Here is a 26,246-nt window from a genome sequence, read left to right as displayed (position 1 = left end):
TGTGATCCTGGGCAAGTCACTAATCCTCCCATTGCCCCAGGTACATTAGATAGATTGTGAACCCACCAAGAGAGACAGGGAAAAATGCTTGAGTACCTGAATAAATTCATGTAAACCATTTTAAGTTCTCCTAGGAGAATGGTATAGAAAACTGAATAGTGTGAAAAGTTTCAGCCTCTGATAACCAGAGCTGGTATTGTGACGTCATAATGCCTCATTCCACCAATGCCTAAGAGCCAACCTCATCAGTGATGTCACAATGGCTTGATTGCCTTTTACTACATTTTGATTTCTAGAGTGGCACAATGGTTAAAGCTACAGCTTCAGCACCGAGGTTGTGGGTTCAAACCCAAACTGCTCCTTGTGCCCCTGGGCAAGTCACTTAATCCCACCCATTGCCTCAGGTACAATAGCGAGCCCACTGGGATAGACACAGAAGAATGCTTGAGTACCTGAATAAATTCATGTAAACCGTTCTGAGCTCCCCTGGGAGGACAGTATAGAAAATTAAATAAATAAATTTCCACAGTATAGAAAGGAACCACCTCTGGTGGGTCCCATAAATCTGCTGGAAGTTGTTCTTAAACTGGAATCATTGTTTTAGACTACAGCACATAGCCCATGCTGATAAATAGCACAGGCTCCACCAGTAATGAGTGATATTAATGGTACACCTCTATCTATGTCTGAATGTAATGTGTTGTAGAGCACCCTGGGTAAAGATGCTGGAAGAAATGTCAGATACTTGCCTTGGGGCATGCAGAAACTATTCTGTCAGTGCATTTCCTTTTGTTTTTACATTAGCTATCACTTTTCTAGACTGCTGTTCAGAAAGCAATGATTAAGAACATAAGGATTGCTATACTGGGACCCAGATGCACTAAAGCCAGTGATTGTTGCTAAACCTGTTTTGACAGGTTTAGCGATGATTGTATTTGCCGATCCGATGCAGAAAATGGTTCACCACGTGGTTTTCTGCACAATTGCTCATTCTCCAATCAGAACATGCAAATAAGCTTATTAATATTGAAATGCCATGTGAACTAGTAGAGCAACTGATGCTCTAACATGGCTTTCCGATGCACTCAAAAAGTGATCGCTTTTGGCGATCCAAAAAAAAAGTGACTAGTCAAGACCAGTTGCTTATCTGTCTAACCATAATTTAGCCCTTTTTTTAATGGGCATAGATATTGTGTATGTTATGCAAGCACAATATCTGCCCCATTAAAAAAGAAGAAAAAAGCCACCGATGATGGCCATTCCCGATGTGTCCCCCCCACCCCGATGAACTGGTACCGGGAACCCCCCCTCCACATACACAGCAGGATAAATGGCAGGAGGGATGCCTCCTGCCATGCCTTAGGCTCCTCCCTCTGTAGATGCCTTAGGCGTCTGAGCTCAAGTGGGAGGGGCCTTCAGTGTCTGAGCCAATCAGGGCTTTGGGCTCCTTCCTCTGTATCCCATGTGATGCACAGGGAGGGGCCTAAGGCCCAAGGGGAGGGGTCTTTGGCACTGAGCCAATCAGGGCCTTGGGCCCCTTCCCATGCATCACATGATGCACCAAGGAGGGAAAGCCCATCATTTTGGATAAATGGGCCTTGAAGGTGGAGGCCTGTGCTTCCCTCCTGCTTCCAACATCAGAAAAAGGTTTAGGGGGGTTGGGGCTGTGAATATCAGAGCAAGATTTGGGTACGAGACATTGTGTCCTCATTTGCAGTTTTTCCAATATTCATCCCTATGAAGGCTTATAATAAGGACCTCTGAGGAAGGCTTAATTACCAAAATACAGCCCATGTAGGGTTTGGGTCTCACTCATAGTATATTGGATGCAATTACTGTAATACTTTTGACACAGACTATTTGTACCTGACATGCTTTCGCTTTTATTATGTAATAAATAAATATAAAAATTTTTTTATACAACTTCCTGGGTTTCCGGAAGCAAGTATTCTGCCTTTTGTATTTTCAGATTCTTCATTGATATTGTTGAACATCGATCCTCCTTGTAGACTTTGAGAAATGGTACCATGATATGATCTACCATATGATCTACCAGGGCTTACATTTCACACCTGGCAAATGTACTCTTATCATCACATTACATTCAGTTCTGGCCTGTTTTATCATTAACTGTTCCCAAAAATAAATAAATGATCAATAATCTTTGTTTTAACAACTATGTCTTATATTTGCTAATGTGATTTCAGTGAAATATTTAGTTTACTAGTTAATTAGATGGAAATTGCTATTTTGAACTGAGCCCTAAAGTACTGCTTATCAAGTGCAGTCTAATAAAGCCCTCCACTGCCCTCTAGTGGAAGTATTTGAGTATGAACTGAAAGGTACAATGCAATCTACTGTACAGTATATGTAAATTGTATGTTCTATTAACTGCTTTACTAGTATAAATTAAATATTAACCAAGTAGCAAAAGTATAGCATCTGTAATAACTAAGAGGCATCAATTAATAGGGGTTCTTCAAGGACAGCAGGATGTCGGTTACATGGATGATGTCATAATAGTTGCTATATGGGTCAGACCAAAGGTCAATCAAATCTAGTATCCTTTAAAAAGCTCTCAGAGTTTCTATAACAGTATACCATACCTGCGCAGGGCTTCTGGCATATGTATGACTACACAGGGGTACCACAGTCTTGTATAAATTTATTATTGAAGAAGCCAACTCCTCAAGGAGGCAGGTGGGTTTTGTTAAGACTGATCTAAACTTAGATTATGAGCCACTATTTTGAACTACTACTGCAAAAAGAGTGAACTAAAGCTAATATAACCTGCTGCCTTTGGAGAAGAAATGTGACAAGTAAGCAGCTTTGATTTCTTTCCTATTGGTTTGGTTTATTGGTTTATTAGGGATTTGCTAAACTGTCCAGTACAGGTTCATCCAGTTTAAGTAGAAACCTACACAAAATCCCTTATGCAACTGAAAACTAACTCACCTCTTCTCAAGACTTCCATCCATCCTCCCAGTCACCTTCTACCACTTTATTCCTCCCCTGTACCAAAAAGAGTTTTTATAAAATAGGTGCACAGTAGATGCAAAAATGGTGTCTAATTTCTAAGGCCCAGTTATAGAATTGCCCATTTTATATGGAATTTTGACTGCACTGGATGTTATTATTGTGCAGTAGGCTTTAGCATAGTCATGTGCAAACAAGCACTGAAACCTACACTAACAACTTAGTACAGTTTAGTAAATAGGCTCTTTAATCTCAAAGGTTTTGATCATTTTAGTGAATAAATGTAAAATATTTCATTATTTAAGGTGCTAGTAAATATCTTTATTTTTTTCTCCACTTAAAAGTTGGCATGTACCTTTTGTATGATGACTTTTATTCCCTTTGTGTTTCTAGTACTATAATTTCTCAAAATGATGGATAATGGATAATTTTGCTGAGTGCAACAATATGATTTTATGTGGGCACAATACTGGTCAAGGACTCAGAATACAAAAACATATTTGGCATAAAGCAATTCTAGACTTGATAAATATTCTGACTCATGTTAACAAAAACAAGACTCTAAACAAAGCTATATGTCTATCTCTCTGGCAACAGCAGATTTCCTACAAAATATATTGTATAACTATATTTATTCCAGCTGAATTGTTTTGTGTGACATTTGCACATAAGCCTCCATTCTCACTAATGTTGAAAGTTCTGTGCCTGATTTCTGCATGAAAACTAGCAGCCATTGAAATATATTTGCATGCATTAGAGGCCCAGCATAAACAAATAAATTACATGGATATTTATTGTGGATATCCAGAAAATCGGCTGACTATGGGGTTCCCAGGGCAGTTTCAGAAGCCTCTTGTATGGGCAAAAAATTCCATGTTGGCTTCTGCAAAGGTTTTGCTGCCAGGTTTTTCTGCTGTGGTATTTTATCTTTCCACAGGTTGCAGTAAATTGAAGTTTTGGACTAAAGATGTACCCAGCTTCAAAATTGTGTAAGAAAATGACTAGCAGAGATTTTGCAAGTTATTTTTCATTCTCCTCCTTAATTTCCATTTCTATTTTGACTTAAATAAAGTAGTGTGGTAGTCAGTGTGCTAGATGACTTCAAAGATTAAAAAATAAAAACAAAAAAATGGCAAAATGTGCACGTGTGTATATATTTGACCATGTGTGTCAGTGTGTGTAAGGCATGTGCATGTATGTGTGTGTATGCAGGCATATGTATACATGTCAGTGTGTGTGTGTGTATGCATGCATATGTGTACATGTCAGAGTGTGTGTGTGCATGCATATGTGCACGTGTCAGTGAGTGTGTGTGTTTGTACTACTAAAAATCTGAAAAACATATAGTACCTCTTTTAAGGACAACATACACAAACTAAGGGTCATAAAACCATACATCTGTAAGGGCAATAACATCTCCAAAAGAAGCAAACAAGTCCACTGTGTAGTTCTATTATTGTGTTTGGATTCAAAGAGCAATTAACCTTCATAATAATGCCAGGATAATTTTCAACTTCATATTGAAATTCTCCTTTTTTTTTTTGGTTATAATCATCATTCAGTTTTTCAAGATGTTTTTGCTTTACATGCAGAAAATGTTTCATAAAATTAGCTAACAAGCGCAACAGAAGAACCAATCTTCACAGGATCCAAATTTGCACCAAAAACAGTAGAGCTGACCAAGGAGGACAGCAGGACACTGAAGAAAATATGATGAAATAGCTCCATCAGACTAACAAGGCCATTAGATCTGCACGAGGAATCTCCTATTTAGAAAGTATATGTATAATAAATCCAATGGAGTCGAGAAAATGCCAAACCAACCTTGTGTCTAAGGAGGATCTCACAAAATGTGTCAGGAAGTTGTGGGGGGTGGAGAGATGCCGGCACCCCCAACATGACAGCGCTCGGGGCAGTCTGCCCCCTCCTCCCTTACTACGCCACTGGATGCATGTGTGTGCGTGTTCTTGAGCACGGTTTGGGTGGAGCACACGTGGAGCTGCAAAGTACATATATTCTTTATAAAAATGTTTACGATTTCAATCTAACCCTGGTTTAGCCCTAGAATTTTATAATGATATGTGGAGGGGCATTTAAAAAAAAAAAAAAACTAAGTCAGAATCGCAACATTTAGCTTATGTCTATCTTACAGCCATTTTTGAACAGGAAAAATATCTGAGTTTCCCTTTTGAAAATGATTCTAAGGTGGAAGTATTTGCACATAAGGCATCTAAAAAGAAGAGCCATTTTCCAAACTGACACATTTAACTTATAAATGACAAAAAAGCAGGTACAAGAAGGTCTGTCTGGCATCATTTTGAGAGAAATGTCCATAAAGATGTCCCTGCATATCAGAAGGGCAGCCTCAGTGAGGTGGACTTTAAACAATGGCACCAGGTATATTAATCACTATAACTTCTTTATTTTGTATTGTGAGCCCTCTTGGAACAGAACAAAATCTACTATATCTAACTGTACACCATTACAATAGCCTTCTAGCCTGCAAGTATCTGTTATGGAAAGATTAAATTCTTATCTCAATAATATTCTTTCCAGTATAGAGAGACGTGAGTCTTGATCAGTGGGTTATTCACCTCTACCCACAAAGTTTTGCAGAAGGAATCATCCACAGCTTTTCAGCTCTGCCTCCTGGTGTCAATGGGCAGTGCTCCATTTCCTCAGTTCATACCAAAGCAGTTGATCACCCCTAAAAGAGGAGAAATAACAAGGAGGGCATAAGGACCCTCCCCCCGATCAAGTGAAGTATTTTCTGCTTTGTAACAAAGATAATTAATTAAACCCCATTAAAATTTATATAAATGAGGTGAACACAAACAAGCCACCTACCTGAGTGCAACCAGCACTAACATTTATACTGCTGGTATAGGCTCTACCATGCACTTTGCCACAGTGAGCTATCACATCAAGTTTCAAGTTTATTAGATTTTTATATACCACCTACAAGGTTATCTAAGCGGTTTTACAATAAGGTACTCAAGTACTTTTCCCTATCTGTCCCGGTAGGCTCACAATCTATCTAACATATTTGAGGCTATGGAGGACTGAGTGACTTGCCCAGGGTCACAAAGAGAAGCGTGGGGTTTGAACCCACAACCCCAGGGTGCTGAGGCTGAAGCTCCAACCACTGCGCTGCACACTCACTTATTGTACTTGATTGAGAGCCCCAAAAACAATTATTTTCATACTTTCTGGGTTGTTCCAAGACAAGTTTTTAGTTTATAATCTTTTGTAAACCGTGTAGAACTCATGGTTACAAGTTCTACACGGTTAAGAAGTATGAAGTTATGTTATGTCTGAGACAGGAAGCAGGCTTGAATGACACATGAAAGGGCGGGAATCAAGGCTCACATCTCGGAAAGATGATTATCAAGGTAAGAACTTAATTTTCCCTTCCAATGCAAGAGAGATGTGAACCTTGACCAGTGGGATGTACCAAAGCTGTCCCCTGAGTCTAGGACGGAAGCAGATGAGTCTGCTGCTAGCACCAAGTACCCAAATATGGTGTCCATTTGTGCCACCACGTTCACTTTATAAAACTTTGTGAAAGTATGGAGAGTGGACTATGTAGCTGCCCTACAAATCTCCTCGGGTGGAACTGCATGGGATTCTGTCTATGAAGAAGCCACACTTCTGGTGGAATGTGCCTTCAAGGAGATCGGCAGTTGTTTACCACAGCCAATTTATACAGATGAAATAGCCATACAGATCAATTGGAAACAGAGGCTGGCTTTCCAAGTCTGGCAGGACTCGTGAGCATAAAAAGATGATCTGAAAGATAAAAACCATTTGTCACTTCAAGATAATGGAAAAGAACTCTTCTCAAGTCCAGTACTACCAAAACTTTCTCCTTTTCCTTTATATCTGTAGCCTGGAATGTAGGCAGGTGGACTTCCTGATTGACTACCTTTGGCAGAAAAGAAGGCACCATGCGTAATGACACACCGGCCTCCGTAAATCTGAGGAACAGCTCTCTACATGACAGAGCCTGAAGCTCCAAGACCCATCTTAATGAGGCTATGGCTAATAGGAAAACCATCTTGATGGTTAGATCCATCAGCAACAGCTCTTGTAAGGACTCATATAGGGCTTTACTGAGGGTCCACAGCACAATGTTAAGATTCCACTTTGGAAATGGTTGTCACAATGCTTCCTTTAGAAACGTGGACACATCTGGATGGGAAGTCAAAGAGCCTTTCTCCAATTGGGCCCTGAAGCATGAGAGGCTTTTTACCTGTTCCTTGAGGGAGCCAACTGCTAGGCTCTGTTTGTGACCATCCTGAAGAAATGTTAGGGCTGTGGAAACTGGAGCCCTAATAGCACTTAAAGATCTTCCAAGCCTTAGCAGAGGTTGCGACCGTAGTTGGCTTCTTAGGTCGCAGGAGGGTAGCTATGACCCCCTTCCAAGTAACCATGAAAGGAACCATGACTCAATCACCCCTAGGACATGTGGTTTGCTGTCTGGTAAAGACTTAGGGCGATGATCTGCCACATTAGCCATAAGGTCATCCAGACCTTTGCCAAAAAGCATATGTCCTTTAAAATGAAGACTGCTCAACGTAGATTTAGAGGCAGACTCTCCTGCCCATTGATTCAGAGCATTCTACGGGCAAAAATAGAATAAGCAGACAAGTTTCAAGTTTAATTAAAAATGTGATAAAATCACTTATCTGGACTTCTAAGCGAGTTACAAGTAAAAAAAAAAGGGGTCTAAAATAAACATCAATTAAAAAAGACTAAATTTAACAAGGCTGTACAAACAAGCCTTTATATTTCATATAAGCTTCAAACATTAAACTCCCAAAATCAGAGTCAAAACCCTGATTTAAATCTCCTGAGGACCCTAGCAAGGACACTTGCTGCCTCCTCATGCCGACACCGAGTAGCAATTTGAGAGCCTTAAGAGGGATTTTTGGCCCAATATTTGGGCATCCAGTATCTCCAAGATCCTGGAGGCACTAGAGTGGGCTAAGCCCAGTATTCCCACCCCTTCACATGCCCCGCGGCATGTGGCACATGGATGCTTCTCAGCTAGGCACCATGCACAAAACTGGCATAATACAGGGTTGGGGAGTTCATAGAAATCAATTATTATCAAAATTGAGGTGTTCTGAGGCAGATAAAGACTTTAAAAATAAAATCAGGAAATCCAAGATGGCTGCTGTGGCAGCTATTTGGCACAAAAAAATGGCTCAGGAGAACTAAATAAAACATTCAAGCATTCTGAAAAGGGGATTTTGGTGGTAGGGGTCCCTATAGGAAGCCCAAGATCCTTAAAATTTAAATTCCTGAACCACCCTGATGACTCCTATAGACAGTAATAGACTGTACTTACAGAACTGCCTGTGCTAAGCCTACATCAGCTCACACTGCAGCTGGACAACGGAGAAGATTTCTGCCTCAGACAAGCATAGAAGATCTTCTACTTGCATTCCTCTTTGGGCTACTTTTGAGATAGGCTTTAGAGCCTGAAACCCTCAACCCCACTAGCTCCTCTGCATCTTGTTGGGGAGGGAGGGTGGAAATGCAGCAGACACACACTAAAGTCCTTTTGACCAACATGGGACCATTCAGTCTGAGCTCAAGCGCCTGATAAATCAGAGGTGAGTCAAGCTTCCAAAGGAACAAACCCCAAGCTATCATAAGCGTTAGGGCAGGCCAGCTAGGAAGAGCCCTGTACAAGGACTGCACACCCTCCTCCCCCCGCCCCAGTCCTCTGAACCAAAAACTATATCTTCTCCTAAGCAGAGTTGTCCTAGAAATCCTGGGAATTTTTGGAGCACTGGAAAGCGTCGAATTCCGGATTAAAACCCAAAAATAATATATCAATTGCAGAGCAGAAGAAGACATCTTTTCAACTCACTTGCAGAAGGAGAAACTGACGAGATGGGGGCACTACCTACTGACACAGTGAGGTAGAACTAAATAGCTGTGGATGATTCCTTCTGCAAAAACTCATGGGTAGAGGTGAATAACCCAATCTCTTTTGCACTGGAAATTTAGGTACAGTAGGTAATTTGGTGGTTTTGGAGGACTCACAATTCTACTTCAAATGTATTAGGTAGAGTGGGATTTGGACCTGGATCTACTTGTTCATAGTCCACTGACCACAAGGCTACTCCTGGGAGCTGCTTGCTGCTCAGTTGGGTGTGCATCTTTATTTGTACCTATCCATGGATTTTTTTCCTGCCTTTTATATCCTCCCTACTCTCAATGGATCTAGCCTGGTCACTGCAGAACTCTGCAGTCATGGGACCTAAATTTAGCCACCATATATCACCCTTGCTTAATGATCACAGATAAAGATAAAGGCAGTCCCCTGTATGCAAGTACCAAGTCATGAGAGACTTATGGGGGCTGCCCCTTGTGTGATGGTTTAGCAGGGTGGCTTGCCATTATCTTTACATTTCACTAGAGGGCTATGAACTCTGCCTTCACAGCAACCCTGGACTCAGGTGACCTAGGAAGCAGAAGAGCTGACTTGGGGATTAAACCATTGACCTATATAACAGTGTATAGTACTGCCTCTGAGTCACTGGGCCAGCCCAAAGGGCTCATGTTTATTTTAAGGATATAAAATATTAGACTGCACTCACTTCTAGTATGGCCTCTAATACAGCCAAGCAATCACAGTTAGCACACAAGGAGAGCCTTATAAGAACACATACAATATTAAAATGAGTGGTACAGATGTGTACCACACCTTTTGAAGAACTCTTTTCTTTCACAAGGTATACCTTTCATTTTTATAATCTTCTTTCATATATTTGTCCTTCTTCAATGCTGTTCACTCACTCTTTTTGTCTTTCATGCTCCTTTAGTTCTCATGAGGATACTTCCAACGCAGAACAGCACCATCTGAACTCACGCTGATAATACACTTGAGTAGGGGACAGATCTTGATGCTGTTGATGTTGCCACTGTGACCTATCCCAACATGAGTCACTTCCCCCTCATTGTAATCCCACACCTTCACTAGTTTGTCATCACCACCTGCAATGCAAGACAGAGATACACAGCATTATTGAGAAAGACAAGGTGGAGGCCACTGCTTGCCCTGCATTAGTAGCATGGAATATGCTACACCTTGGGTTTTGGCCAGGTACTAGTGACCTGGATTGGCCACCGTGAGAACGGGCTACTAGGCTTGATGGACCATTGGTCTGACCCAGTAAGGCTATTCTTATGTTCTTATTTTAACAGCCCACATGACTAAGAGAGCTGATGTGGGAAGGAAAAAACCATAATGACTATGTTGTAATCTGTCTAAATCTGTGTCATTAAGAGCTGTGGAGATTCTCAGCTTGGGACAATTGTCCCTGTGTCTTTAAAGGAATGGAAATGGATAAGACACATTGCTCCTGCTTGTTCGTATCAGCAGAGCAAAACACAGAAGAGAAAAGGTTGGGAGATAGAGAGAGATCGGAAAGAAAGTTTGCTTTGCCTAGGGTTACCAGATTTTCTCTTTTAAAAAAGAGGACACTTGGCCCTGCTCCATTCCACCCCATTCTGCCCACACAAAAACCTCGTGTCTCCTTCCCCAAGCTCAGAGCTGCGTCTGGAGGGCATCTTTGCCTGTGTGGGCATCAATGTGATGATGTACAAGCACACATGCATGCGCAGATGCCCTCTAGACGCGACCCTGAGCTTGGGGACTTCCAAACCCAGACAAACTGCCAGGTTTTAGAAATCTCTCCAGTTACCCAGACAGTCCTCTAAAAAGAGGACATATCCAGGTTTTCCCAACTTATAATTCAACAAAAAGATTAAAGCCCTTCTTTTCAGTTGGTTTGTTGTAAATATTTCTTTTGATCTTATTTACCTGTAACATAATGAACCCCATCTGGTGAGATATCCATTCCATTCAGCGAACCAGACAAGGATCCATCTAGGTCTCGGATTATCGAAGCATCAAATACCTCCCAATATCCTATCTAAAGGAGAAAAAAAAAGTGCTAATGCCCTTTCATTGTCACTAGGGACCAAGGCTATCATTAGAAATTAATGAATGTGCTGGGGACTATCTCATAAAAGCCTGAACAAACCTCTCAGTGCACTTATTAAACTGAAAAATACATATTTAGAAACAAATTATAAAATTGAGCCATCATATCTTTTCAACAGAGGAATTCTGGGGAAGCTGTTTCAGGGTTTGCTTTGTCTGCCTAATTTTAAGGGCCAGAAAACAATCTGTTATCCTAGAATGATTCAGTTGCCATCTGGTGGAGCTTAGACCTTTTTCAACAGAGGAAACAACCATGTGCAACATGTGTTCTTTTAAAATGAATGTGGTACATTCACTTCTCTCTTCTATTTCCTCTAGAATAGTACTATACTTGAATAGCTAGGTTGGGACCTCTTCACATTATTATATTGTTAATAAGTGGATGTGGCCTTCTGAGGCTCATTGTTTTACCTTTCTGTCTGTTCCACTGGTTATTATCTGGAACTCTTCAGGATGGTAGCAGACACAGCGGAATAAGGTATTGGACAAGATCATTTGAATTCTCACATAACGCCTGAAAATACCATAAGATGAAATCAATAAAACCATATACCTGAGTTTTCTCTTCTTCCTTCTGCTGTACTAAGTGGTGTTAAGGTGTGGGGATATTGACTCTGCCTAGATCAGGGGTGTCCAATGTCAGTCCTCGAGGGCCGCAGTCCAGTCGGGTTTTCAGGATTTCCCCAATGAATATGCATGAGATCTATTTGCATGCACTGCTTTCAATGCATATTCATTGGGGAAATCCTGAAAACCCGACTGGACTGCGGCCCTCGAGGACCGACATTGGACACCCCTGGCCTAGATAGTACTTACTACATTAATGGTAAAGCCTGTAGTCAACAGCCATTTTTTTTTCCAACACTCTAGATCCTTCTCCACTCAAAATAAGAATTATCATTCATTATTGTGTGTTATTAGTAAAAAGGCCCTATTGAATAAAGCGACCTATGGTAATTGAAGCATATTAATGTGCATTTGTACAGGTTAGTGGATATAGCCCACAGTTTGAAAAAAATAATAAAGTCTTGAGCTGGTAATGTGAACTTGAGATTTGGATAAATACACCAATGAAAAACATGGATACATAGAAACATGATGGCAGATAAAGGCCAAATGGCCCATCCAGTCTGCCCATCTGCATTAACCATTATCTCTTCCTCTCTCTAAGAGATCCCACGTGACTATCCTAGGCTTTCTTGAAATCAGACACAGTCTCCACCACCTCTACCAGGAGACTGTTCCACGCATCTACCACCCTTTCTGTAAAAAGGATTTCTTTAGATTACTCCTGAGCCTATCACCTCTTAACTTCATCCTATGCCAGGGGTGGGCAATGAGGGCTGCAATCCAGTCAGGTTTTCAGGATTTCCCCAATGAATATTCATGAGATCTATTTGCAGGCACTGCCTCCATTGTAAGCAAATGGATCTCATGCATATTCATTGGGGAAATCCTAAAAACTCGACTGGATTGCGGCCCTCATTGCCCACCCTTGTCCTATGCCCTCTCATTCCAGAGCTTCTTTTCAAATGAAAGAGAATCGACTCATGCGCATTTACGCCATTTAGGTATTTAAATGTCTCTATCATATCTCCCCTCTCCTGCTTTTCCTCCAAAGTATACAGATTGAGATCTTTAAGTCTGTCCCTATACGCCTTATAATGAAGACCACACACCATTTTAGTAGCCTTCCTCTGGACCGACTCCATCCTTTTTATATCTTTTTAAAGGTGCAGCCTTCAGAATTGTACTACCACTATTAATTATTTCTATAGCACTAACAGACGCATGCAGCGCTGCAAAGAGTCACAAAGAGTAAGAAAACAGTCCCTGCTCGCAAGAGCTTACAATCTAAACAGGCAAGACAGACAAACAGGATGTCATGGATATAGTTAAGGGGAATGGTTAATCAACAGGCTGGGATGGAGGGCAGAAGAGTAGGGTTAAGGATTGAAAGACGCCCTCCACCAAACTTAAATATGGCAGGAGGGATGCCCACCCCTTCCTGTCAGCAGAGGCCCTCTTCCCTCGTCCCCCTTCCTCCCTGTTACCTTTAGTTGGAAGCAGGAGGAATCCCTCCTGCTCCTTCTCCAGCTGCTGCCGTCTGCAATACAGGCCTTAGGCCTCTCCCTAGTGCATCATCTGATGCACAGGGAGGGGCCTAGGGCCCTGATTGGCTCAGATGCCTCAAGCCCCAATTCTTTTTGTTGCTGAACACTTGTGAGTTTGCTCTGAGGTCTGGCTGGGGCCAGACCCTGTTGCCTGACTGAGGAAAACTGTTGAAAGACTGTGTTTGGGGCGTGGTAGTCACAAACTTTTTGAGTCCTGTCAGCTACAGGCCCCTCTCAGAACTTTTTGAACAAGAGACTGTTCCATGTATGCATGACCCTGTGAAGAAACAGGGTGAGGATTTTCCTTTCCTTTGAGTTAATAAAGAAGTTTCCTTTATCTTTTCTGCTCATGTCTGGCTTTTTGTGTACCGGCCCAGACCTAACCCCTGCTCACGCTGTTACACTGACTCTCAAGATTAGGGATTACCATATTTCCTCCTGCTCCGTTCTGCCCCAGCCCTGCCCATACACAATCCTCTTCTCCTCTCCTTTCTGAGCTCAGGGCCGCATTTGGAGGGCCTCCAAGCACACGTGGATGTGGTGATGATGTCACACTCATGTGCGGATATGACATGATGATGTCACACGAATGCATGGATAAGTGGATGCTTTCCAGACGCAGCCCTGAGCTCCTAAACCCAGACAAACTTTGGCTTTTTGAAAAACTGCCTGGACAGTCCTCTAAAAAAAGGTCATGGAGGACATGTCCGGATAAATCTAATATATAATAATAATAACTTTATTCTTCTATACCGCCATAATCGTGCGACTTCTAGGCGGTTCACAACTGAAGAGAGCTGGACAATCAGCGAGTTACAATATGCAGATAGTCAGTGAAATTACAGTATACAGAATTTTAAAATGCAGCAAATTACAATATACAGTTTGTTTAGAATTTCAGAAGGGCCCTTTTAGAAAAAGTGGCGAATTACATAATACAATTTGTTAAGAATTTCAGGGGGGACATATTAGGAAAAAAGGAATGGAAGTTAGTGTTTGGTGTAGCTAATGTTTAGGTGATACAGCTGATCTTCCCAGCTTGCAAGCACTGATGACTGTAATGAAAGCACAGGCTTTCTGTCTACACCAAGTTTTTGTGACATACTCTCTTACCTCTTGGGGACACACCAATGTATCCTGACACACTGGTTGAGGACCATTTTACAATCATCAGCATACTCTGCACATAACTTGCATCTAATAGCTGATATCCTCTGTTGAAGACAGATACTCACACTAGGTCCCAAATGATGCATGCCCCATCAGCACCAGCAGTGACACACTCCCGGTTGTTCTTTTTGATTTTAATGCAAGACACAGTCGACTTGTGCTCTTTCATTGATGCCAGTAGTTTGTGGCTTTGCAGGTCAGCGTCCCACACTCTCACCTGATGGTAGCAAAAGCACTTTTTTAAGAGGGTAACTAATAACCATGGATCTCTTTTTCTCTCTCTCTTTTCTTTTTTTAATCCAGCCCTTTCCTCTTGCTCTATTGTACTTCTACTTTAGCTGGAACCAAGACTGGGATCTGGTGCAATGAACCTTTATCGCAACTACCTCCAACTGACCCAGGAAGCACGTGCAATAGGCACAGAGAAATTCTCAGAATTGAGTACTGTGATTACTTATCACAGAGATGGACCTGCCAATTTTCCATTAAGGAATTATCAGAGGTACTACTCCATAGGGTTAAACACTGAGCTATTGTTTGGCAATTCAGAATAGGTCCCAAATTAGGTTCCTAAAATGCTTATAGAAGCCTAACTTGAACTTTACTCTAAGGCTCCTAAAGTTGGGCCAGCTATAAGGACATCTAATTTGAGATGTCTAAGTTAGGCACCCATTGCAGGAAATCAGTGCTGACCCCCAGCCCCTTGTTCTTCACTTCCAGCCTTGAAGGGTAGAGGGTGTATCATAGGCAGAGAATGTGCAAGGAAACATTACCATGCACTAACTAGCTAATGCAGAGTTAATGTGGGAGCATTTAATATTTCCTAAATAAGAGGTGGTAAATGCTTCTGAGTTAACATTTTAAAGGTAACCTGTATTAATGTGAATATTAAGCAAAAAACCTGAAAAAATGAAAATGCCTTAAATACTGCCAAATTGGAAATGGGCTTAACAAAAGGGAAAGTTCCAAGTTAAAACACATTAAGCCAAGATGTCAGCACACTAGTAAAAGGCCCCTTAGTCATCTGCACTTAAGCTAGAAGCCTACATGTTAGGCACTGCTACCAGGTTACGCTTGCATTCTATAAAGAAACCTAGGCATTATAAAATAGACCTAGAGTGCAGCCTCAGGGCACATAAATGGAGATGCCCAGTTATTACCCCTAAGTGCTTAGCCCTTTAGAAAATCAGTCTTTTAAAAAATATAAACAATGCAACAAGAGGCCGCAGGCAGCCCCTGAAAGTCCCAACCCAGCTCATCACTGACTTTCCTTTGAATGCTGTGATACCACAGTGTCTAAACAATCCTTCTTAAACATATCAAAGCAACACTGCAGTAGAGAAAAACAGGCTGCTGATGTGATTGCAAGCAATAGAAAAGCACTTTTCCAAAACTCACTCAGTTCATTTTTTCTTGTCCCGGTTAAGTAATTTTTTTTTTTCCTCTTTATTCATTTTTAATCTCTCAACAAGTGTACAAATTAAACCATACATATACATGAAAACATCACTTGTATATCTGAAAAGAATAACAACAAAAGATATATATAAAACCCCATACCCCACCCCCTTCTCCCTTATTATATTATACACAATAAAATAACCCCCATCCCCCTCTTTATTATTTATGGTGTATATTCCAATAAAATAGAGTAAATGGTGTCTAATCATCACAAAAAGATGTCATTGGCCCCCATATTTTAATAAATGTCTTATAACTACTATTCTGTACAGCTAATGATCTTTCCATTTTGAACATATGACATAATGAGTTCCATCAAAAGTTGAAATTAAGCCTACTGCAATCCTTCCAATTATTGGTGATATCTTGAATAGCGGGTTAAGTAATTAATTTTGTGTTCATTTACTGTAGCTTATTCCTGGGCCAAAACTCATGGATATATAGGGGCATTTTCAAAAAACTAAAACAGCCAATAAAATGGCATATACCGGCACTTGGATGTTTAGATTGTCAAAACGTCCAAGTGCCGATTTTCAAAACTATCTTTCTGGACGTCTAATGAGGCATTCTACCTGCTGTGAGTCCAAGACTAAAGAGGGGCGTGTTGGAAGCATGTTCTGGGCGGGCTTAAGCTTGGACATTTCTCAAGACATCCTGGATGGAACTTAGATGCTCTGAGCTAAATCTGTTTTAACAGAATCTAAGTGCCAAAAAGGTACCCAAACCGACCAGATGACCACTGAAGGGATTAAGTAATGACCCCTTCCCCCACACTCACCGTGGAAACTAAGAAACTGAGGGACCATGCGCCTATGTTGGGCGGGAAGGCACTCGCGCATGCGCAGGCTATCGCGAACTTTCTAAAGACTTAAAGTGGCGATGCACTTTTAAAGTGTCCGTACCGGGGCTCCATCAGTGACGTCACCCATGTGTGAGAATATGCAGCCTGCTTGTCCTGGGATAATGGCCATTTCTCCACATCTGATATCCAAATTCAGACTTAGATGTCCTATCAAAAATGGCCCTCTTTGTGAGTTGTGGCACAGGAATAAGTTACAGTAAATGAATCTTACCTTGATAAACAAAATGAATCGCATATGAGCTCAAACCTGACAAAAAAATCTACTGAGTCCTCCTGATATTCAGCCAGCAGAGGACAGCGCTTTTTTGTTCACTGCAAATACTAAAACTGTTGTTTTCAGCAGCACTAACCAGTTAGCACCATACGGATGATTTAACTAGCCAGGAGCTATTTCTGGCCAGTTAAATCACTTTAAGGGCTCTTTTAACGAAGGTGCGTTAGGGCCTTAACGAGCGGAATAGTGCGCGCTAGCCGCTACCACCTCCTCTTGAGCAGGCGGTAGTTTTTCGGCTAGCACGCACTAATTCAGTGCGTGCACTAAAAATGCTAGCGCACCTTCATAAAAGGAGCCCTAAATATTGATCCAGCTATTTTCTTCAATTCTTATTGTATTTTTATGAAAGAACTGATTTTTGATTGACCAAAGCAGTGTGATTTTGACTTGGATCAGTAAAAAAAATAGGCAACCAATCTGTCTCCAGATTGACCTGCTTGATTGATGCTTGGTGCTAACCAGATGGTTTCAGCACCACCACTGTATATCTGTAGTTGTTATAAATTTTATTTATGCATTTATTTGTTATTGCAGTTACCCTCTTGTTCCATTTGCATAACGAAACATGGTATCTAGGTGCTAGAAATAAGAGTCATACGCACTTGTCCTTCACCTCCTCCACTGACGATCCGTTGGCAGTCACTGGTAGTTGCGATGGCTGTCACTCCTATGCTATGGGCATTTTCAATCACATACATCAAACGACCAGTCTCTGGCGTAAATGCTCGAATCTTTCCATCATTCCAGGCTGGTGAAATTCACAAATAATCAATTTATAACTACAAAAAAACTACAGTCCAGTTTACTTGTTACTGCAATTAATTTCCTTAATAGTCACATTTGATTACTAAATACTGGTGCTACCGGTAGAGATGGATTAGCAACAATTTGCCAAATTTCTTATTTCTGGAAAGTTTGATTAGCTGATGGTTGACTGTAGTCCCAGAGATCTAATAATATGTAATTCTTTAGTGTCCCTCCAGACCGGCACAGAAACAGACAGGTTTATGCTCCTCTGCCAGCAGGTAGAGACTGAGACACTAATTTTTGGCTACACTCCAAGTGGGCGGTGCAGTCCCTATTACAATCAGTCTTTTCTCAGTCTCCAGCAGGTGGAGTGGTAAGCTTGTGCAGTCTGTGCTGAGGTTTGTTTTGGGCCTATTGGATCTGATTTAGTGAATCTTTCTTGTCCCTTTTGCTGTCTGGACAGAGCTTGGGGGACCCTTTTGGAGGTCCTACCAACCTCAGGGGTGCCACACTCGGAAGGGTCAAGTCCCTCCTACCATTTCACCCACCTCCCCAGGTTTTCTGAATTTAGAGGAGCCTCAACTCTACACCTGGCTACCTGTTAGGCACAGACTACAGTTTAGAGTGCCAGTGGGGTCTGCTCTCGATACAGCTGGTAAGCTATGAGAAGTTTTTTTTAAAAAAAAGAAAAGACAAAATTATTGCTTTAATGGGGCAGAGGAATTGCCTAATGATTAAAGCAGCAGGATGGGAACCGGAGGATCCAGGACCAAATCCCCCAGCAACTCCTTGTAGCCTTGGGCATTCCTCTCAATCATCCTTTGTCTCGAAATGGCTGGGGACAGCACTGGCAACCCAGCCTGCCACAGAAACATTTGTAGCAGCCTGCATAATCTAGTCATAGCTTAGTGCTTGTGTGCAGTAGGACCTACCCTACCATTGCCTTAATGAAAGAACAAACAAAATATCATCCAGAAAGCAGCCAAGGAAAGAGAAGGAAGAAGCCATTTCTATGCACCAGTACATATGTAATGTAATGTAATGTAATTTTATTTCTTATATACCGCTAATCCGTTAGGTTCGAAGCGGTTTACAGAAAATATACATTAAGGATACAATAAAAATAAGATAAGTAAAGATAGGTACTTAGAAATACCCTTACTGTCCCGAAGGCTCACAATCTAACTAAAATACCTGAAAAACAATTAGTAAATGGTAGAGAAGTAAAATAAAGACAGAGGTAAAAATAAGATAAGAAACATCCTAACAAGAATACATAGATCTTTTTAAGGCCGCACTTTTAAAGCAAAATATACATCTCAAACAATAATATATTGGATAAACTAAAAGTAAATTATGATGTTTTAAAGTTAAATGAGATATAGAAATGTAAAAAGAAAAAAAATGCTAGCAGCGAAGTAAACTCGTATCTTTGTCTTCAGAGCAATCAAGCTGAGGAATAAGAATACTGGGCCATTTCTGAAATGCTGGCTAAGATTCATCATACCATTCAGTATCTGTCCAAGAGCTTGTTTGTTTCTGTTACCTGAAATGATGCTCCTGCCATCTTTCATAAATGTGATGGAATGACATGTCATATTTGGGATTGTGATGCGAAGCAGTTCCTTGTTACTTGCATTGTGCCACACTCTGATGTCACTCTTGGAGCAGGTAGCAAAGAGTTCAGAGGTACCACTGTGACAGAAAAAAACGAAAAACACAGCTGAAAAGGTGATTCAGTAACTGATGTAAACTGGGACATGGTAGTTTATTACAAATGAAAGAGTCAGAGTGGAAGAGTAACCCAGTGGTTACAGCACTGGGCTGACACTAGAGAAGTCAGGTTCAAACCTCACTGTTGTTCCTTGAGGTACTACTGAAAATATTGTCCTAGCTGAAGACTTGTTGGTACAGCCACAATTTCAATGATGATATAAATTTCTTAGCATTTAGATCCTTTCTTATAGATACTGGTAGAAAATTCCAAAATGAAGGGGCAATAAAGAAAAATGTGTTCAACTTGGACAAGATTGGTGTCAATCCCTGAGCTCACCGTACCACTATCCCACTCCCTTTCTTCCAACCTCACCTCATCCCAACCTCCCATTTTACCCTCTCCATGCTAAAATTTAAATAAGGATTGATTTGGTGTGTCTGCATCTGTCCTTTCAAAAAATTGTTCTTTTCTTGTTTCTTACTGAATCTAGAGATGTATACCGCTTTGATCTGCAAATTAGAAGGGAAGATTAGGTCTTGCCTTGATAATCTTCTTTCTGGAAGAAAAACATATGATTTCTGACAATAGGTAAGGAGAAATTAGGTTCTTACCTGCTAATTTTCTTTCTTTTAGTCCCTCCAGACTGACACAGAAACTGATGGGTTATAATGCACCTCGACCAGCGGGTGGAGACTGAGACACAAACTTTTGGCTGTAGCATAAGTGGGCTGTGCAGTCCCAAATACAATCAGTCTGATGAATAGCCAAGCAGTACTAAGAAACTAATAACTGTGAATTATAAACAACAACATTACTACCAGAAGGAGAATAACAACTAACAAAGAAATACTGATGAATATTGATTAGAACAAGAACCTTCAAAAACATCCCTACAACTTGCCAGCTATGCCAGACGAGCCAAATGTTGCTGTTCTTATAATCTTCCCTAACAACCCAGACAAAAGACACTGCAGAAAAAAACCATACTCTTCGTGCAAAACACCAAATAACAAATGACAGGGCGGGGTCTGTGCTGATCTGGAGGAACTAAAAGAAAGAAAATTAGTATGTAAGAAAGCAATCTCTCCTTCTTTATCATCCTTCCAGAGCGATGCAGAAACTGATGGGACATACCAAATCAGTACCCATCATGGACTGCCACAAGAACACGTTCACTGAATACCGCGTCCCAACGTGACTGAACGTCTACATGGTAGTGTTGCACAAAGGAACAGAGAGAAGACCAAACCACAGCCTTACAGATATCCACTGGAGGTACAAGAGAAAACTCAAACCAAGAAACTGCCTGAGCCCAAGTGGAATGAGCCTTGAGAAATTCCAGAACAGGCTTCTTTTGAAGAACTTATGACAAAGTGATAGCCTCCTTCATCCAACATGCAATGGTAGCCTTGTAAGCATCGTCCCCTTTACGAGGACCCGCTAAGAGGACATAAAGATGATCCAACTTCCGGAACGTCTGGGTGCTCTGAACATAAGAGCAAAGTACCCTACGGATATCCAATTTGTGCAACTGTCTCTGCTCCAAAGCGCCCTCCTGACTACCCAAGACAGGGATAACACTGAACTGATTGACATAAAAGGACGAGACCACCTTCGGCAGAAAGGAGAGAACTAACCACAGCACAACACACTACCTAGAGAACTCCAGGAAGGGAGGCCATGAAAAGACCTGCAGTTTAGACACACGTCTTATGGAAGTAATGGCCACCAGGAAGACAGCCTTAAGAGTAAGGTCCTTCAATGTGTAGGAGCCCAGAGGCTCAAAAGGAGGATGCACGAGCACGAAAAGAACCAGACTGAGATCCCAGGCTAGAACCAAAGGCCTCAATGGAGGTCGGAGCAATTTTGCCACTGAAAAACCGAACCACATCTGGAGGCCAAACACTGACCATGCAACAAATCATGAAACGTTATTGGCTATATTTAGAATGGCGGCTCCTGTTCCCATTACATTTAGATCATTTAATTAGTATAACAATGCCCAGAAGATACAAAGAAAACAGAATATTATTAGACACTTGGAAAACATTAAGATATATAAATAACCTATCACCAGATCCAATTTGTAAATCACTAAATCAATCTATTTGGGTAAACTCCAGGATCAAAATTGGCGGATTTAAGATCGTCTGGAAACAATGGATAAGTGCAGGTATACGAACATTAAATGATGTCATTTCAGAAGGTTCACTGCTTAGTTTTTCACAATTGCAAAATAAATTTGGCTTAAATAAATCACAATATTTTAAATGGATGCAATTGAAGCAGGCCATTCAGGTAGGGTTCCCTGAATGGAAAAATCTTAATACTCAATATAGTCTGCAGGTTTTATGTTTCCAGGCGGATTTCTTGGGTCACCAAGCCGCAAAATGGTACAAATTGATATATGGATTTTTAAATAAAAAAAAGAAAACTGGTCTTAGGGATATTTGGAGTATTGAGATTGGACAGACAATTTCTGCGTCTCAATGGCCACGATTTTGGTCCTGGAGATTAAGATCTACAAAGTCAGCATCTATGAGTCAAACATGGATGTTTTTATTACATAGAGTGTTATGGACCCCTACGCGCTTGCAAAAGATAGATAATACTAGATCCAATAGATGCTGGCATTGTAAAATAGAAATAGGGACGTTAGATCATCTAATTTTTTTTTGTCCCTGTGTAAATGCCTTTTGGAATATGATTTGGCCCCAAATTAACAAATTACTAGAAAATCATGTAGGACTCTCATATGACACTGTATTATTTGAAACTGCAATGAGAACTCAGAGTCCGATCTCAGTAAACAATAATAAACTACTATTAATATTGACAGGAGTCGCCATGCAACAAATAACTCAGAATTGGAAAGACTATACCAAATTAAATTATACGTTCTGGTGGAACTCTGTCTGTCATATATACAAAATGGAAAAAGTAATAGCATTACAACACGGGAACATTCATAATTTCAATAAAATTTGGCAACCATTGACTAATTATTCTAATGATTAGATTTCTTAGCACAATTATAATACTTATATAGAAAAGGGGAGGGACATGTATAATTTTTAGAATCATTAATTGGAAAAAGGGGAGGGATGTATAACTTTTGATTATATATAATATATACTATTTATAAATTAAGTTGTATTAATGATAGATACAATGATATATAGTAATTAATTATATCACTTGAATTTCAAACATTGTAAAAATTGAAAAATTCAATAAATAAAATTTAAAAAAAAAAAAAATCATGAAACGTTGACAAAGACGCAAGCTGAACTCTGAAGGAGGACCAGGCAAGGCTCCTGTCCAGGCCATCCTTCAAAAACTTCAAGATGTGAAGCAAAGAAGCGTGAAGGGGAACCACGCCACGCATAGAACACCACTCCTCAAAGAGACGTCAAACTGGTGCATAAGCCCGAGAGGTGAAAAGTCTCTGAGAACCCAAGAGGGTAGAGATCACCTTATCTGAATAACCTTTCTTACTTAGTCATTCCCTTTCAAGAGCCAAGCCGTAAGACAAAAGGGACCCGGATCGAACATTGGAATGGGACCCTGAGTCAGAAGGTCAGGCAAGAGGGGTAGCAGAAGAGGATCTGCCACGAGAAGATGAACCAGATCTGCGTATCACAGGTACCTGGAACAGTTCAAAGCCACCAGGATCTTACGGCCAGTGTGCTGAGCAATGTGAAGAAGGACTATTCCCACAATTGGCCACGGGGAAAAACATACAGCAGGTCCGTCCTTCGGCCAATGCTGCACCAGAGCATCCAGCCCTTTGGCTTGGTAATCTCTACGCCAACTGAAGAACTGTGGGGCTTTGGCGTTGACACTCATGGCCATTAGGTCCATGACCGGCTGGCCCCAGACAAGCATAATGAACTCAAAGGCTGCAGGACCAAGACACCACTCGCCAAGATCCAGCACATGACAACTGAGGAAGTCTGCCTGGACATTCTCCACTCCCACTATGTGGGAAGCCGAGATGTCCAGAAGATAAATAAAAACCAAGCTTTTAAATTCAATTCTTACCTCAACTGGCAACCAATTAAGTTCTTGTAGTAATGGGTTAACATGATCAAATCTATTCCCCCTCCCACCCTAATATAAGGTTAGCAGCAACATTTTGTAAAATCTGCAATCGCTTCATCTGTTTAGCAGGAAGACCTAACAGACATATATTACAATAACTCAATCAGGTAAGAACTGAACTATAACCTGCAGAAACATTCTCTCAAAAAAATACTTCATTCTACACAACAATTTTAATTTATACCATAATTGTTTGATCATATTATTGAACTGAACTTCCATAGTTAAGCCTACATCTAGCTGGCCTATTCCGCTGCTGCTGTAAAAAAAAACGTGATGGGGAGTTGTTGACCCTAACCGCTGAGCTGCAACGCCTGCGGCATTCCCATATTTTGAGTCTCATGCGAGCCTTGAGGGAAAGGCTTCAAGTTGTTAAACATCAGATCAACACTATCCTCACTCAGCGGGCTTCCCGAAATATATATTTTTACAAATACAAACTGCATGCTTGGGGGAACAAAACTGGTCGCTTGCTTGCCAATTTGATACGACCCCCAAGGGCCCGGCATGTTATCACCCACATCAGGGATAGAACGGAGCGGGTGCATACTCAGCAGCAGGCATTCACGACCCAATTTCTTCAATTTTACCAACATCTATATGTCCAACAGTCCGGGATGCCTTTTTTTGTAATTTGCAACTGCCTAGGATCTCTGAACAGCAGAGGAGTCTGCTCAATTGACCGATCAGTGGGGAGGAGTTGCAGTTGGCTATTCGCAAACTCAAACTGGCTAAGACTCCTGGGCCAGATGGTTTTGGCCCAGAGTTTTATAAGCTATTGCCCCCATCCGCCCTTTTCTCTCTACAAGCTTATTTCACGGGGCTACGGTTGGAGACTCCTTCCGGTAACACTCACAATAGCGCTCACATTATTATTTTGCCGAAAACGGGGAGACCTGCGGACCAACTGGGTTCTTACCAGCCAATTTCTCTTCTGAATCAGGATGTTAAACTCCTAGCTGGGATTCTAGTGCCACGTCTCAATACGATCCTTCCAGCTATGATCCATGAGGATCAGGTCGGCTTTGTCCCTGGCAGGCATGCATCTATGAACTTACTTAAAGTGCTTACGGTCTTGCAACTTCCCTATCACGCCTCTGATAGAGCCTTGATAACCAGTTTAGATGTAGAGAAGGCGTTTAATATGGTTTCTTGGCGACACCTTTTTTGGATTCTTGAACAATATGGTATTTCGGGGGATTTTGTCGCCTGGGTGTCTGCTTTGTATACTCACCCTACGTCACAGCTGTTGATTAATGGGGGGGATCTCTGCACCCTTTCCTCTGGGCCGCGGCACCCGGCAGGGGTGCCCACTATCTCCCCTCCTTTTTCTTCTTTCTCTTGAGCCCTAAGCTATCCGAATCTGCCAGGACCCAAATCTATAAGGCTTGGGCATAGGGAGGCATGATTTTCATATTAGTATGTTCGCAGACGATATGCTGCTTTACGTCAAGCATGCTGATGTCAATCTTCCCCATTTGATGCATATTATTAACTCGTTCAGCCTCTTCACCGGCTTAAAAATTAACTACGATAAAACTGAAGCTCTACTGTTGCATGACTCCCCGGGTGATACCTGGTTTAAACGGCTGGGAGTGGGAATTGCGCATGTGAAATTGAAGCATTTAGGGATCCTTTTATATCGGAATCCGAAACAGCTTTATGAGGCCAATATCTCTGCAGCTATCGGCCGGATTAAATCCCTTTGTCACAAATGACGCTCTCTCCCCTTATCCTGCTGTTCAGTCAGTTCCTTTTTGAATCAGCCGGGAGGATGAGCAACACTATAACTTTATTATTCACAAGTTTATATGGAATGCTAAGCAAGCACGTATTGGCTTCCATAAACTATATTGTGCTAAATTGCAGGGGGGGCTTGGCCTTCTGGACATCTGACTTTATAATGTAGCCTCCCTCTTTCGCTGGATACATGAACACCTGACCTTACATAGACACTATTCCCCGCCGGATCTTTTGGCTTCTTGTTGCTCCCCTTTGTCTTTCGTATCGTTCATACATGGGATCCTGGGTACAACAGCATCTCTAACGTATCCCACCTTGGTTTTTCTTACTGCTTTCCGCAAGACTTGGGCTTGGTGGAGGGGGCTTCAACATAAAGTGCATCACCCGTCCCCCCTTCTTGTCCTTGATTGGTAATCCCGGTTTCATGCCCTGTTTTCGGGGTCTGCCTGGTTTGCGGGGTTGTGCTGAGCGCGATACCACCATAGGTGATTTCTTGCATTTGGGGGGGGGGGGGTGGTTCCCTCCCTTCCCATTGCTGTGCACCCACTGGGGGCTCCCCTCTAAGCATACTTACCTCTACTTTCAGATTAAACATTATTATAGCTCTCTCGCTGCTGTACCGGTTGACACCTGGGACTGTGGCACTCTGGATGAGAGGGCTCTTACCATCCTACCTCATAAGAACAAGATTGCTACTTGGTATAAAGAGGGTCGAGATTATCAAGGGGAGAATTGTCTTCAACCCATTGTGTCTGACTGGTCCCGGGACCTATGCTTGATGGTATCCCTTCATGATATGCAAATTTTTTTTCAGAATATATATCTGTTTATTAAAAATGTTTCTTTACAGGAAACCCAATTTAGAATATTACATCGAGCCTACCTAACTAGATCTAGAGGTTTCATCATTGGGTTGTGGCCTGATAATCTTTGCGTTAAATGTCATCTCTCCCCCGGAACCTATCTGCATTCCTTTTTTGATTGCCAGGAGCTCTCTTTCTGGGAACCAGTCCGTCATTGCCTGGATGCTACACTCTGCTGTACTTTACAATGGA

The 26,246-nt window shown here is 41.5% G+C and overlaps 1 protein-coding gene across 4 annotated transcripts in view; it reads right to left on the bottom strand.

The window, feature by feature from the left end:
- CFAP52 (cilia and flagella associated protein 52) overlaps positions 1 to 26,246 on the bottom strand; it is a 74,855-nt gene that overhangs the window by 6,877 nt on the left and 41,732 nt on the right. The window contains exons 9-15 of one of the 4 annotated variants that reach the window (XM_033961743.1): positions 19,174 to 19,322; positions 17,483 to 17,628; positions 14,349 to 14,500; positions 11,411 to 11,513; positions 10,817 to 10,928; positions 9,790 to 9,987; positions 1,866 to 6,765 (exon numbers count right to left, since the gene is read on the bottom strand). In XM_033961743.1, the coding sequence (XP_033817634.1) occupies positions 9,812 to 9,987; positions 10,817 to 10,928; positions 11,411 to 11,513; positions 14,349 to 14,500; positions 17,483 to 17,628; positions 19,174 to 19,322 (838 nt within the window). In that variant the 3' untranslated portion in view covers positions 1,866 to 6,765; positions 9,790 to 9,811. Of the gene's footprint in view, positions 1 to 1,865; positions 9,988 to 10,816; positions 10,929 to 11,410; positions 11,514 to 14,348; positions 14,501 to 17,482; positions 17,629 to 19,173; positions 19,323 to 26,246 lie in introns of those variants that run through there. The other 3 variants (XM_033961744.1, XM_033961742.1, XM_033961741.1) reach the window with 3 other exon arrangements.

Source organism: Geotrypetes seraphini, chromosome 10 (genome assembly GCF_902459505.1).
Source record: "Geotrypetes seraphini chromosome 10, aGeoSer1.1, whole genome shotgun sequence".
NCBI lineage: Eukaryota > Metazoa > Chordata > Amphibia > Gymnophiona > Dermophiidae > Geotrypetes > Geotrypetes seraphini.
This window is presented reverse-complemented; position numbering and strand designations above follow the sequence as displayed.